Source organism: Dysidea avara, chromosome 3 (genome assembly GCF_963678975.1).
Source record: "Dysidea avara chromosome 3, odDysAvar1.4, whole genome shotgun sequence".
NCBI lineage: Eukaryota > Metazoa > Porifera > Demospongiae > Dictyoceratida > Dysideidae > Dysidea > Dysidea avara.
The window spans coordinates 32,460,113-32,473,721 of record NC_089274.1 but is presented as its reverse complement, the minus strand read 5'-3'; the positions used below and the strand labels follow the sequence as shown (position 1 = coordinate 32,473,721).

The 13,609-nt window shown below is 36.9% G+C and overlaps 2 protein-coding genes across 2 annotated transcripts in view; one reads left to right on the top strand and one right to left on the bottom strand.

The window, feature by feature from the left end:
* LOC136250747 (G surface protein, allelic form 168-like) overlaps positions 1-2,595 on the top strand; it is a 56,088-nt gene extending 53,493 nt beyond the window's left edge. The window contains exon 16 of the mRNA XM_066043019.1: positions 2,426-2,595. Coding sequence (XP_065899091.1) covers positions 2,426-2,515 — 90 coding nt within the window. The 3' untranslated portion in view covers positions 2,516-2,595. The remainder of the gene's footprint in view (positions 1-2,425) is intronic.
* Positions 2,596-9,156: 6,561 nt separating this feature from the next.
* LOC136248463 (uncharacterized) lies at positions 9,157-13,271 on the bottom strand. The gene is made up of 7 exons (XM_066040243.1): positions 12,990-13,271; positions 11,245-11,368; positions 11,089-11,142; positions 10,933-11,031; positions 10,777-10,875; positions 10,622-10,719; positions 9,157-9,288 (listed from the first exon to the last, which is right to left on the bottom strand). The coding sequence occupies exons 1-7, from the start codon at positions 13,269-13,271 to the stop codon at positions 9,157-9,159; spliced, it is 888 nt and encodes a 295-aa protein (XP_065896315.1).
* Positions 13,272-13,609: the final 338 nt, after the last annotated feature.

Here is a 13,609-nt window from a genome sequence, read left to right as displayed (position 1 = left end):
CAAAAGCTTTGGCTATTGTTGTGTTATTTCATTTGTTTTTTTTTGGGGCAGCAAAATTTCCTGGCTTTTTATCTAATTAGTACTCTAAACCTTCAGTACAAAGTATAGGATGGATTCTGTCTGGCTTAGGTACCTGCTAGTAGCCTAGTATAGTGTAATTGGTATACTCTATGTATGCTTGTCACATGTCACATGATTAAAACTACCTGTACATTTGAACAGCCACTTAATTACCAGCCATAAGTTTGTGCCTGTCAGGTGAGTCTTGTGTAAACTAATCAGGGAGTAGTATTTGGGTGTGAGATTATGGTCTGTTGTCACCTGCAACTTTTAACTGACTGTACCAAGAAAGCATGGATTAATAACGTTTCACAGTTACCAGTGGAGGAAAGATAACTGAAGTTAACCAATTAGATTGCTATATTTCTCACAGAGGCGTAGCCAAGGGGGAGCAAGGGGAGGCATCTGCCCCCCCATCACCGTAGTGGTTTTTTTTTTAAACCTCCGTCACAAGCTTACCAGTATTAAACCGACACGCAAAAGACTAAATTATGTGCGCTACTACGCGGTATCACCAGAGGTTGCTAGTGAACGCACACGCACAACATTCAACTCGCTCGTGAATCCACCAAACGAAAATATTAGAGACACACTTCTAGATTACTCACGTGATAGAACATTTTCGAATCTGAAGAGTGACCCGCTCTAAGGACCTCGCCGCGGCAGGAGTCGCAACTCACAAGTGACAAAAGAGACCAGATGACGCTACGAACCTACTGCCTACCAGGTGATAAAGTGTTAAATGTACCAAGTTTATTTTACCAAGTTTATTTTCTCGAGTTGATCACACTAGATCGATCTTTGTACGGCAGTGTAGTCTATTTTTTTTACTTTATCAGTCAGTCAGGCGGATCAGCCACAAGCTTACAAGTTCTGCTAGCAAGAAAGACAGGTGGGATCAGTTTCATGCAATACGTGGCATTTGATTTCGCCGAGTGAAGTGAGTGAACGTGTCATCCTGTCAGCAGTGTGCTAGGACTGCAGCAAAAGCTGTGGCTAACGTAAAGTAATTTGTATTAACACTAAAATATTAACAATATAGCTCTACCGGACTGTGGATGAATTTGTTGGAGTACAGTTGTGGCACGTGTGATGATGCTCGACGAATTATACCTCCATTGAATCATTGATACGTGATAAGCAATCAGTACTGAAATAGTTACGTAGCTAGTTGTATAAGCTATAATAATATAACACCGTATGTTGGTTAGCCCACCATTGGGTCATTAGCCCTTTTTGCAATCATGAATAATTTTGAGCGTTTCGTGGGGGCATGCCTGCCCCTCCATCATGTTCTGGCTAGCTACGCCCCTGATTCCTCATATGCTCAAACCACTTGCACATGCAGCAGTATTAGTTGTGATTTAATTTTTTTATCATTAATAAAGAAGTGATCCATGTATTTGATTCAATTCCATTTGTAACGTAGTAGCAAATAAAGATATTGTTTAAGGCTTATCCCATGTGGCTAAAATTCAAAGCCACAAACTAGGATCTATTAACCAACTGACTATCTATACTCTCCTAGAATCCACTGTGCATGAGCTAGTATACTGCAGCTGATAGTGATATCAATCATAAAATTCTTTAACATTACGGTGTCATCAATGGCAGATTCAACTTGGGATATTTGGAGCAAATTCCAGTCCCTCCTCCTCTTTGCACTTTCAAGATGGAGCTCTTTAAGGGTATTGTATGTAACATACGTTAACATACAAAGCATTTAAAGAAAAGCTTTACAGTATTTATTTCATAATGGCACATGTAGAGGGTAAATAGCTAGGTATTCTACCCTTAACCAGGTAACTACAAAAGAACTGAAACATTAAAGATACTAGTCAACATTTCTAATAGAAAAGTCATTGAAATACCATCTGTTTTAGTTTGGGTCAGTCATCTGGTCAGTTAACACTCTGCAAGGCCTACATCATTACTGATGTAAACTCTCCATTTAGATAGCTCAGATGCAATGATGATATGTGTAAAATTGTATGTGCATTTAATGCTATAACTAAAACATAACAAAACAAACATAACTAACTAAAACCTAAAACATAACATTGTGATTGTCAATGGCAATCAATGCAACCAAAGTACAGTGAGTAGTGGAAGAATAGTGCACTCACAAGTACTTTCATTGCCTTATAACTAATAATTATAAACTTTTATGGAAAGACATGCTTTATATTTCATTATAAACAATTATGCATGTATATGTACATTTTGATTAATACTTTAATGACTGTGAAAGTTTGAAAGTGTATGCACATCTCATACACAAAATGAGGCAAACAACTAATGTGCATGCTATAATTATTCATATGCACTATTAACATGCTAATACTCTGTGTGTTTTGACCTACAGGCAGTCGGGGGTAGTGGTGGTGCTGACACAATAAAGGCTATCAGTACACTGGGTCTACTGATGATAGCACTTGTCACCTTTATGGCATGATCATGTGCTACATATACACTGTTTTAGACACTAATAGTTTTCAGTGTTGCTGTATGTTTATTTATTAGCTTAACTTTTTACTTCTAACTGGACTTATCATAGTTAGGTGTATACATGCATATCTGCCTACTGTTCAGTTGTTTTCAAACTATTCTTATGATTATTAGTGTGGATTGTTAGAAGTTGAGAATGACAATAAATACATGGATGTGCACAATAGTAGTACGAAGGATGTAGCTGATGAAGCACTGTTACTGTGATCTTAGCCATGCCGGATTTATTTTAGGGATGTAACAGTATGAGTAAATACCATATGTGTGTATTGCCTTTACAACTATTGCAATATGTTGCTGTATTGAATCAGGACCTTTGGCTATGTTATACTTTAATACTTATGAAAATAACTCAACAGACAACATTAGTGTCATGAGGAGTCAAAACTACTAATTATAATTACCAACAGTTATCAAATGGAGTTTACAGCTCAATACAAGTAGGCAATACTACAAACATGTAGTACTGTTTTTGTTTAGGATATGGCTCCTTGTCATCACTATAAACCATCAACAATTACATTATTGCCATCCCTCCAGGAGAGTGGCAGCTGCATAGGCTAATTAACAATATGCAATACTGTGGTTTTTCAATTTGTTGTCACAACCGGAAACTTGATGTGACATACACAAGTGCAATATTCAAACTACTTGTAAACTTTTAGGTGGATAAAATTATCAGTAAAGAGACTCCTCTGCCATATTAAGTTGATTTAAGATTACAAGTGTCTCACTCTTGGATTATTATGATGTCTACTGTGACAACATATTTGATGTCACATGCAATGTTACCGATGAGCATGTATATACGACATTTATTTTTGTCAATGAATTGGAAAACCATCTTATGACCAGGTTGCAACTGTGATAGCATACTTTTTGTTTGAGTAGTGTCCTAATATTCTAGTCTACATGTTTAGGCATGCAGGTCCCCTCACCAGACTTAATTACACAGGGTTCATCATGTTCCAAGTTTATTTACCCATCAGATATGTTACATAAGATATACATTTAACCTGATATATATTTTTGCTTGTTTCGATTACCCATCCTATTATTCGTACAACTCGGATTCTGCCCAATGTTTCAGTTATACAATCAGAAATAAATTTGATAAAGAAAATGTGCATCATACATTCTATCTAGTGCCCACTTTTTACACATGTTACTCCATAGTTAAGCCATGAGGATCCACAAGCCTGGCATATTGGTGACCAAACTTTGGAAATCACCCCTACGGGTAGGGGGAGATTTGACACATTAAATATTTAGTTCTGAAACAAGGCATTATAAGTTTAATTTAATTACAACCCATATTAGGGTAGAATAAGACCTTAAATTTTTGAAAAGTGTTCTCTGCTATTAGCGTATCTTAGAAATATCCATAACTAAGAATTGTATGTTATCATGCTAAAGTGACTAACTTAAATGTAATGTTGTTATTGCCATTAGTTAGTACTATGCAGTTTAGTGGGCAGAGGGGGGGGGGAGTCACTGCAGAGCATTCATGGTCACTCGCAGGGCTGTAAAAATGCATTATCACCTAGCAACCAAGTGGAAGTTTAAGAACACCTTCACAATGAGACATCTTGAGTGAAGTATGGACCAAAATATGGAAATGATCAAATGATATTGACCAGGGGCAGATCTAGGATTTCAGAAGGGGGGGTGCTAACATATGAATGGTTGGTTGGCTAAGAAAAGTGACAGATGATTAATACAAATAGCTATAGTGTGCAAAGCACACTCAGCATGCAGAGCATGTTCTATCTAGGGGGGTCTGGGGGCATGCCCCCACAGAAAATTTTTGCAAATTTAGCCTATTCAGTATTAAAATTTGGTAATATTTTTGACTGAAAAATGATGCCACTTTGTTTAAGTGATTCACAATGCTTGTAAAGTCACCTAAGTGTAATAATGATGAAATGACACCATTATTCCAGTAATATTAGTTGTCATATAAGGGCACAGCCAGTAACTAAAAATCTATTCTTCACACAAAGAACAGGAAGGGGAAGGATATGAATATCAGCTATACATAATCATTAATTTTGTGTTTAAAATACCTTAATTTAGCAGTACATTAAATTTAGCAATTTAAGCATTTTAGTTTTTTGCTAATTGATTACATCAACTCACGAATTAATAAAATTTATATTGTAAATTCATATCAATATATAAGATAGCTAAATTTAGTGTATTGCTTGGCTAGTATAGCTAGTGTGCTTTACAGTCTCATGGTTCAAACTATAACATCCAAACAGTAACAATGAAGAGAGGGCTTGAGAAGGTAAGTATACATTCACCATCAGTGTGCATGTAGAGTACACATATGTAGAATTTTCCAGCTAGGGGGCCAGGGTCTGGAGTGATGCTTCCTCTAGAAATTTTTGGAACATAGCTATAACAAGATTGAATCTGGAAGCTATTTTTAACCAAATACTCTATTGTGCTGAAAGATTGTGGCAATTTGTGGGTACAAGATGGATAAGTGCAGTTGTAAGCAATTTTAGAAAAACAGAACAAGCTAGCAACACTTTTAAATGCTATTGGATTATATAAGGCAGTACATAATAGTAGATTGTCAAAGACAGTATACACAGGTTGATTGGATCTTAAGGTCATTGTAGAGTAGAGATATAAAATGCACACAAAAATAACTTCAACTTTGTAATATAGCCCAGGGGCTTATGCAGAAATTTTGAAAAGGGGTTTCCACTACAGCTAAGTGGCTGTTATATTAGAGTATTTTATATTACCTAACTGCTCTATTAGAGTATCTCGATCTTTTCACCAAAATCATAATTCAGAACAATGCTATAAGTGTTGCTATCATGTTGCAAACTATTATTTAACTTAAATGTGTCCTGTTCCATGACAGATTTCAGATTCTGGAAACCTGAAGTTTCAATTTCTTAATGTTTCAAGTAGTGTGTAAAATCCAAAGGGGTTTCCTGAAACCCCGGGAAACCCCCCTCGGTACACCCCTGTAGCCACAGACTGTTCTGTTGCTATTTCAATCTGACTTTTTACAACTATGGCCCCATGCATCACCATATTAATGTTTTACAGCATGAGTCCAAAGTCATTTACATATACAACTAGTTTTTGGCTACAACTACCCACCTTATAATGTGACAGTGTAAATACTGCAGTATCATTTGAACTTATAAAGTTGAGATTCAAGGGGTTTGGGAGTGCAAACCCTGTATGAGATTAAATTTTATTAGCTTCAATTGATACTAGCTAGATTCAGATAAATGCAGCATGGAACATTGGTACTGATAAAGCAAAAACAAACAGTTCTCAGATGTTACAGCCTTCTTAACTGTATATATGCTAAGAAATTAACTGTTTACTTAAGCATGTCAACCCAAGCATCAAGTTTGTAGCAACAACTGAAAATACCTACTATATTAAACCATTTGACAGAAGTTGTTCTCAGAATGTGATTAGTATATGGCAGGATTTTGGAGCAATGGTAAGATAGCAGTGCACAGGTCAAGAAAACACACTGGCAACTTTTTGAAAAAACATTATGATGGATGTTCTATTAGAGTAGTTGACTGTTCTATTAGAGTATTTCGATTTTTAGCAAGCTTTTAGGTTAAGTCTCACACCAAAACCCCTCTTAGTAGTTCAGAAAAGATCAGCCATTCTCCCTTCTCTTTCCACCTTTTCATTGCCCATGCGTACGTATAAGATGCAATTGCATTTGTATTGCAATTTCTAGAAGCTTCCTAGCTTGCACGTGGTAAAGTTTTGGAAGGGGGTGCTTCAGCACCCCAACCACCCCCCTAAAATCCGCCCTTGTTAACCCCTTCCTATAATAGCTAATTAAAAAATTATTACCATTTACAAAGATGGTCTTTGTGAAGAGGTATTCCTTATAAAAGGTAACCATGAAGTAGTCTAGTCAATTAGACCATTAAGTATTCCTTAGCTATCTTTAGAACCTAATTACATGTGGTCATTGTACAGAAGTGTTCTTTGCAAAAAGGTGGTCATTATGAGGTGACCACTAAGTGAGGGTTTCACTCTAGGGATTCACATTTTGATAAAGCAGTGAAATAAATTAATGTTGTTCCACTATCAGCTAGTTATTACAGTTCTATTTCCAGTTTTGGAACCATAATCTTTAAAATTACAGTTCCAGTTCTAGTCCTGGAACCATAACCTTTAGAGTTACAGTTCTAGTTCCAGTTCTGGAACCATAACCTTTAGAATTACAGTTCTAGTTCCAGTTCAGGAACCATGACATTTAGAATTATTCTTCAATTTCTAGAACAACACTTATTTTAACTTAAGTATTACCAAAACCAAAAGCCCATAATGAATTATGGATACTCACTATATGCTAGTCTTGCCTGGTTTAATTGTTTAACGTATGCAGCTAATACTGTAGTTATCAGCGTTATTACACAAACAACTATAACACTAACACTATATAGGGTGGTACTAAAAGACCTGTAGCTAATTATCAAGCACTGCACAAACCAGACATAACAATGTGACTGAGCCAGCATTGTATTTGGCATTCTCTTCTAATATTATAGCTAATCAGTTGTTTCAAGCAGTGTTTTAGCATACTGATGCATACATGGTTGTAATACATACAGATTTTATGAAGTTATATACTGCATTGTGTGTTTTTGTCAGCAGGTAAATTCTAGTTTTGTAAGAGCATAAAATCTCATTGACAAAAGCAGTATGGTTATGACCAATTCCAGTTCCAATATTACACCTGTAGTTCCAGTACTTGATAAAATTTCTTTATAGTTCTAGTTCCAGTTTTGAGGAAAAAAAAATTATAGTTATAGTTCCAGTTCCAGTTTTAAGGAAAGCAAAATTATTGTTCCAGTTCCAGTTCTAAAACTGGGACTGGAATAAAAAGGGCTGGAACTGGAATTATTTTAGTTCCAGTACTGAGAACTGGAAAAACACTAAATAGATGTATTATTACAATGCGAAGAGGTGGTCTTTGGTCTTTATAATAGATGACCATGAAATGGTCTTATTTATAGGGTCATTAAGTATGCCTTAACCATCTTTGAGATGTGATGGACTTTGGTCTTTGAGAGGTGGCCACTAAATAAGGGCTTTACTCTAGGGTACATTTATATGATGATTTGACCATTTCCATTTACAGTTTCCATTTCCACTGTCTCCAATTGACCATCCAGACAATGGAGGTCTATTATTGACATCCAGATAACTGGACATCCTGTATTACTTTTCCACTGTAATTTAGTGCCTACTTTACAGGGTGTGTTGTCAGATATCGAAGCAAGTTTCTTTGGTATTGGACCAATGTTCCAGGCTAGTTGATGCAGCTACAAAGAAATGATTTTAGATTTTGTAGGTATCACCGACTTGGTCTTGTGTTTGTTCATTAGCTATATATTAGCAAGAGTTCATAATATAGAGATATTATTAACTCCTGATATCAGGTGTTGTGATTTTCCAGGTCAGTTTACATACTTACATGTAAGAAATGTATTTGGGGCCATATACGTATGTCATACATTCTATTCAATGCCTACTTGTTATTTAGCAGGAGGTGTCCTGATGTTTAAGGTTACAACTTTATGTGGGTTCCCCACCAGACATTTGGGATACTCTTCCTCAATAGATTTGTGTAATTAAAATATCTTCAATTGTTGTGTCTTCTTGGGACCCCTCTAAAATTTAAAAAATTGTGTATTTAAACATATTTCACTTTATTTCTCTACCTTGTGTTACACCTATACCAGTCAACATACCTGTGTTAGTACAGTCATCACTGACGTTATCTAATTCTGGTTTGCTCCTATGCGTATTTTCTCTGTTCAAACCTCTAACCCAGACAATAACTTTTAAAGACACAATATGGACAAAAGCCCAAATGTCTGATAAACAAGTTGTGAAAGCATGAAGAATGTAAGCTCCCTAGGAAAGGCATTTTAAACATAAATCTTTAGACTCCATTTAGTGCCACGCTACATGTGAACATTTATAATTGCCAAATGTCTTATAAATAAGATGTGATAGCATGAAGAATGTACAGTCACCAGGGAAGCATAAATCTTCAGTTAAGACTCCACTATTTAGTGCCATGCACCATACAAGCAATTAGAATTGTCTTTTGTTTTATTTAAGGCTAAGTGAATCTGGTGTACTAGAGATAACGGAACATGAGAAGACCAGTCAAGCAACAAGTGGCCACCAAACATAATGCATGACATGGTAAATATTTTTCTTAGCTAGTATACAACAGGAAAATCACCTTGTACCAATTCCTACTTTTAAGCTAAGCCAGTACCTGATATATTGCTTGTTCCATTTTTCAACCAATACCTGATTGTAGGGCTCTTAATTGCACTTGGGCATAAAAGTACAGTTTTATCACTGTGGGCTTGTACAGCTGCTAATCAGACAACTGGGCTAGGACTGCAATTGTCACTGTTACAAGTTGGGTTTGTGGTCACGATGAATCATAAACAAATTATCAAGTACATGCCAGAGCTGACACTAGCTCTCCAAAAACAGTAACTCATAGCCCATTCATTTACAACTGATAATTTTTTTTTCTGAATTATCAGTACAACTTTAATCAAGAATGGAAAATGGTGCAAAACCAGAGTGGATATCTGATACAAGAGTATCCCAAGTAACTGAAATGTCTGGTGGAGAATCTCGCATAAACATATAGCTAAACTCAAACATTAGGATGCCTGCTAGCTAAATAACAAGTGGGGACTGAATAGAATGTATGACATGCCCCCAAAAATATTTTTTACATAAACTGACCTGGAATACTTATTATACAATGATGAACAAATACAAGTGACACCTGTAAAATCTAAAATCATATTTTTGTACATCAACTTACCTGGCATGGAACATCAAAAAATGGTGCAAAATGTGATATCTGATGATAAGATGTTGCATATTAATCCAGGGCTAAAACCATTGCTACATGTAAACAACTCACAGTAGAGGCCACACATCTTTAATTGTGGTTATGTACTTCATAGTTTCTTGGCCATGTGACTCACTACCATGAGTCAGGCTGTCTAGATATGAACAAAATAGCATATTTTTAAAAGTACTTTTATTTGCTTCTTTTCACTTCATATTTCCAGTAGACCTATATTGTCACCCAGTACGTATTATCGTAACCCTGTACATTCTTCTATGCTTTATTATTGTCACCTCTTTGGAATTTTCATCAGAGAAGCCCATCACTATTTTTTTACCACTACAACTACGATATCGATATACTGTCTATCATCCACGTACATTTAATAAGTTAATAACACACGTAACAACAGAGATAAAATTCAATAACGAACGTATTATCAAAGCGTAATGACAATATGAAAACTAAACCACACAGTTAGAACATATCCTTTCTTCTCCAGATTCATCTAGGGAAGTTTTACTGATGCAGTCAACATGAATCCACCTTTTACACATGCACTTTGCCCATTCTGTGCCATTGCCCATCCTGACATCGTCCTCACAAGTTCCAAAACATTCACAGCACTCGTAATCTTGATCAGTATCTTGATCATTGACAGCAGAAGTAGTGGGCTCATTCTGTGTGTTTTCTGGCCTTGAATCTTGTATCATCTCATCAAGAGAGGTGGATGTGGGCAATGTATCATCACCACTCTGTGCCTTTCCTTACGCCTATTCCTGGTAGCGGTATTGGATTTCGTTGCAGATTTTGTTGCAGATTTCTTAGCCTTTTCTTCAGCCTTCCTCTTAAAAGCTTCTTCCTTTTCACGTTTTTTTTTCTATTCTTTCTTGTTTTTTCTTTTCTTTTTCTTCTTTTTCCTTCCTTATCTTCTCTTCTTTCTCTAGTAAAATAGCATAACCTTCTGCACTAGTCAACACCCTCGATCCAGTTACTCTGGTGGACACAGCATTTTTTTAACTGGGGGAGGAGGCACGTACTGAACAAGATACTTGGAAATAGCGTCAGAAACTGGTGAACGTGCATTGCTACACACTGCAGAAAATTCTTATATAAATACAAGGATATGATAATCAAAACTACAAGCGTAACTGATTCATGACGAGATGGTGTTGATCCTGGTGTAACAGTAGATGCAGTAGTTACTGAAGTTTGAGTAGCACGACCAGAAGAGCAAGATAGTGGTGATTCTGGATTAACAACCTCATATAAATGCTAGGTTATGATAATCAAAACTACAAGCGTACCTGATTCATGACGAGATGGTGTTGATCCTGGTGTAACAGTAGATGCAGTAGTTACTGAAGTTTGAGTAGCACGACCAGAAGAGCAAGATAGTGGTGATTCTGGATTAACAACCTCATATAAATGCTAGGTTATGATAATCAAAACTACAAGCGTACCTGATTCATGACGAGATGGTGTTGATCCTGGTGTAACAGTAGATGCAGTAGTTACTGAAGTTTGAGTAGCACGACCAGAAGAGCAAGATAGTGGTGACTCTGTATTAACAACCTCATATAAATGCTAGGTTATGATAATCAAAACTACAAGCGTACCTGATTCATGACGAGATGGTGTTGATCCTGGTGTAACAGTAGATGCAGTAGTTACTGAAGTTTGAGTAGCACGACCAGAAGAGCAAGATAGTGGTGATTCTGGATTAACAACCTCATATAAATGCTAGGTTATGATAATCAAAACTACAAGCGTACCTGATTCATGACGAGATGGTGTTGATCCTGGTGTAACAGTAGATGCAGTAGTTACTGAAGTTTGAGTAGCACGACCAGAAGAGCAAGATAGTGGTGACTCTGTATTAACAACCTCATATAAATGCTAGGTTATGATAATCAAAACTACATGTGTATCTGATTCATGACGAGATGCTGGTGTAACAGTAGATGTGATAGATTCAGAAGTTTTCACCGTATGACCAGAAAAGGATGGTGGTGACTCTGGAACAACAGTGATGGTTGGTTCACTACTTTTACTTGAACAAGATAAAGTTCCTTAAGTGTGATTAGAGTCTGGTATAGTAGCAGGTGTACTTGAATGGGGAGATAAAGATTCAGTGTTTGACGTTAAGCTTGAACTTTCTGAAGGCAGGGCATTAGGGGTTGTAACAGCACTTTCTGTGACTGGAGGCAAACCTGAATCCATATTGCAGGGTTCCAAAGGTGTTACATTTTCAAAGTGGTCAATCAATCTATCTTCAGGATGATTTAGTTCCACCCAACATACATAGCGAGGATCAAGTATGTTATATCCATTATTATACCGTCTAACGAAAAGAGTCTCTTCTTCTGCAGTATAAGTTGCTGCTTCACTAGTGCTGTGTTCGCCTTGTGAACTGGTGCTTGACAAAGTATCAACTTCCGTAGACTTCTCCTTGGTAGGATCATGATCTAAACTGCCTTTGGATTGGACGGACAAATCCCACAGGTTTTAAAACCACTAATTATATTAGCTGGCACCATACTTTTCAGTCATGCTTTAGCAAAGACCTCGTTAACGTTAAAGTGGTATTTTGTTATGATTCTTCCTGGATGTGATTGGACATACATATGGCACTCTTCATACCAGTTTTTTTTTAATGGTCCAAAAACAGCAGTGTCAAGGGGTTGCAATTCATGTGTGGTATGTGGCACAAGAGTGAATATAATGATACCATTTTCTCTTGCCAGGGTAATAGCTTCTAGATTGTAGTGGGAGCTATGGCCATCAAGCAGAAGCAGTAAGGGTTGACTTGCTCCAGCATGACACAGGAAGTGATTGAAAAACCATAGTTTAAAAAGCTCCATCATGATATCAATCCATCCATTTTCACTTAATCCATAGGTGGTACCAGGGACCTCATTCTCCGTCCAATCCATATTAAGTCAAAAATGATAAATGGTGGCATTGCTTGGCCAATAGCATTAACGCATCCCACTATTGTAATTTGTGATTTATTACCTGAGGTGCAGTACCTCACTTTCTTCTTTCCTTTTCTTGCCACAACTCGAGGATATTGGTGGTCAAGGGGCATCCCAGACTCATCAGCGCTATATATTTCAATGGTGGATCCAGGATGGGGCATTTGGGGCAAATCCCCCCCCTTCAAGAAATTGCATAGAAGATCGAGATACTCTAATAGAGCAGTCAATTACTCTAATAAAGCAGTCACAATGTTCATGAGGCAGTGTAGCTTACCTATGAAGCTATAAATAGGATTTTATTTTACATAACAGACGTGATATATTTGGTAAAGGATAACTAGCTATTATTGTTGTGACCTTTTTTTTTTTTTTTGATCTTCAACTGTTCTTCAGCAAGGTGCCCCCCCTCTTTCCAAACTCTGGATCTGCCCCTGCATTTGTTCAGGTCAGTCCATCAAGTCATGTTCAACCAATATGTATTTCAAGGTTAAAAAATAGTTGTCTAGCTCTTCTTTTTGCTGCATAGCATCCATACATACAAAGGCTGTTTTATCTCCTTTACGCAATCTCAGCTGAGGTTGTCTTTCCATGAAGCGGCGAAACCATCCATCAGTGATTTTTCTTTTTCTTAACACTCCTTTGTCACGAGCTGCAGACTCAACCATACTTTTGATTTGCTTTTTAGTTTTGCCATACCCAACATCAGACACTACCTCCAAAAACTCTGCCAACTTGGCTTCTTCATTCTTGTTCAAGTAAGGGAGAGGTCCAGGTTTGGTTCCGAGTATAACTCTACCAGAAATCCTGTCCTGAAGCGTCATGCATCTCATCGTTGGTCGTCTGAACATTCTGAAAGTGATACCTCACTCAATCAACCATATATTCTGTTTATTAGACTGAATAAAGTCATGATCGCCTAGCCTTTTCCTGTCACCAGTAACTTTCTAGTTAATTTCTCTGTGGATATTGTGCTCTGAAACTGAAGAAATTGAGTGGTCTTCTAAACTATTTATCTTGTCAAGATCAGCAGAAACAACTGACTGACATCCAATCAGCTACTGTATTGCAGTAACAAAACTTGCCTTGGTCATGCAATAAATGAATTGAAGAGACCTGCTTGATATATCAGGTAGTAGAACAATCACTGCATGAGACAGCT

Bases quoted from the DNA above. Each gene is read 5' to 3' on its own strand.
- LOC136248463 (XM_066040243.1), bottom strand. From the start codon at position 13,271: ATGACGCTTCAGGACAGGATTTCTGGTAGAGTTATACTCGGAACCAAA. The intron at 11,032-11,088 runs GTACGCTTGTAG...TTGTTAATACAG, and splicing joins ACCATCTCGTCATGAATCAG to AGTCACCACTATCTTGCTCT. The intron at 10,720-10,776 runs GTACGCTTGTAG...TTGTTAATCCAG, and splicing joins ACCATCTCGTCATGAATCAG to AATCACCACTATCTTGCTCT.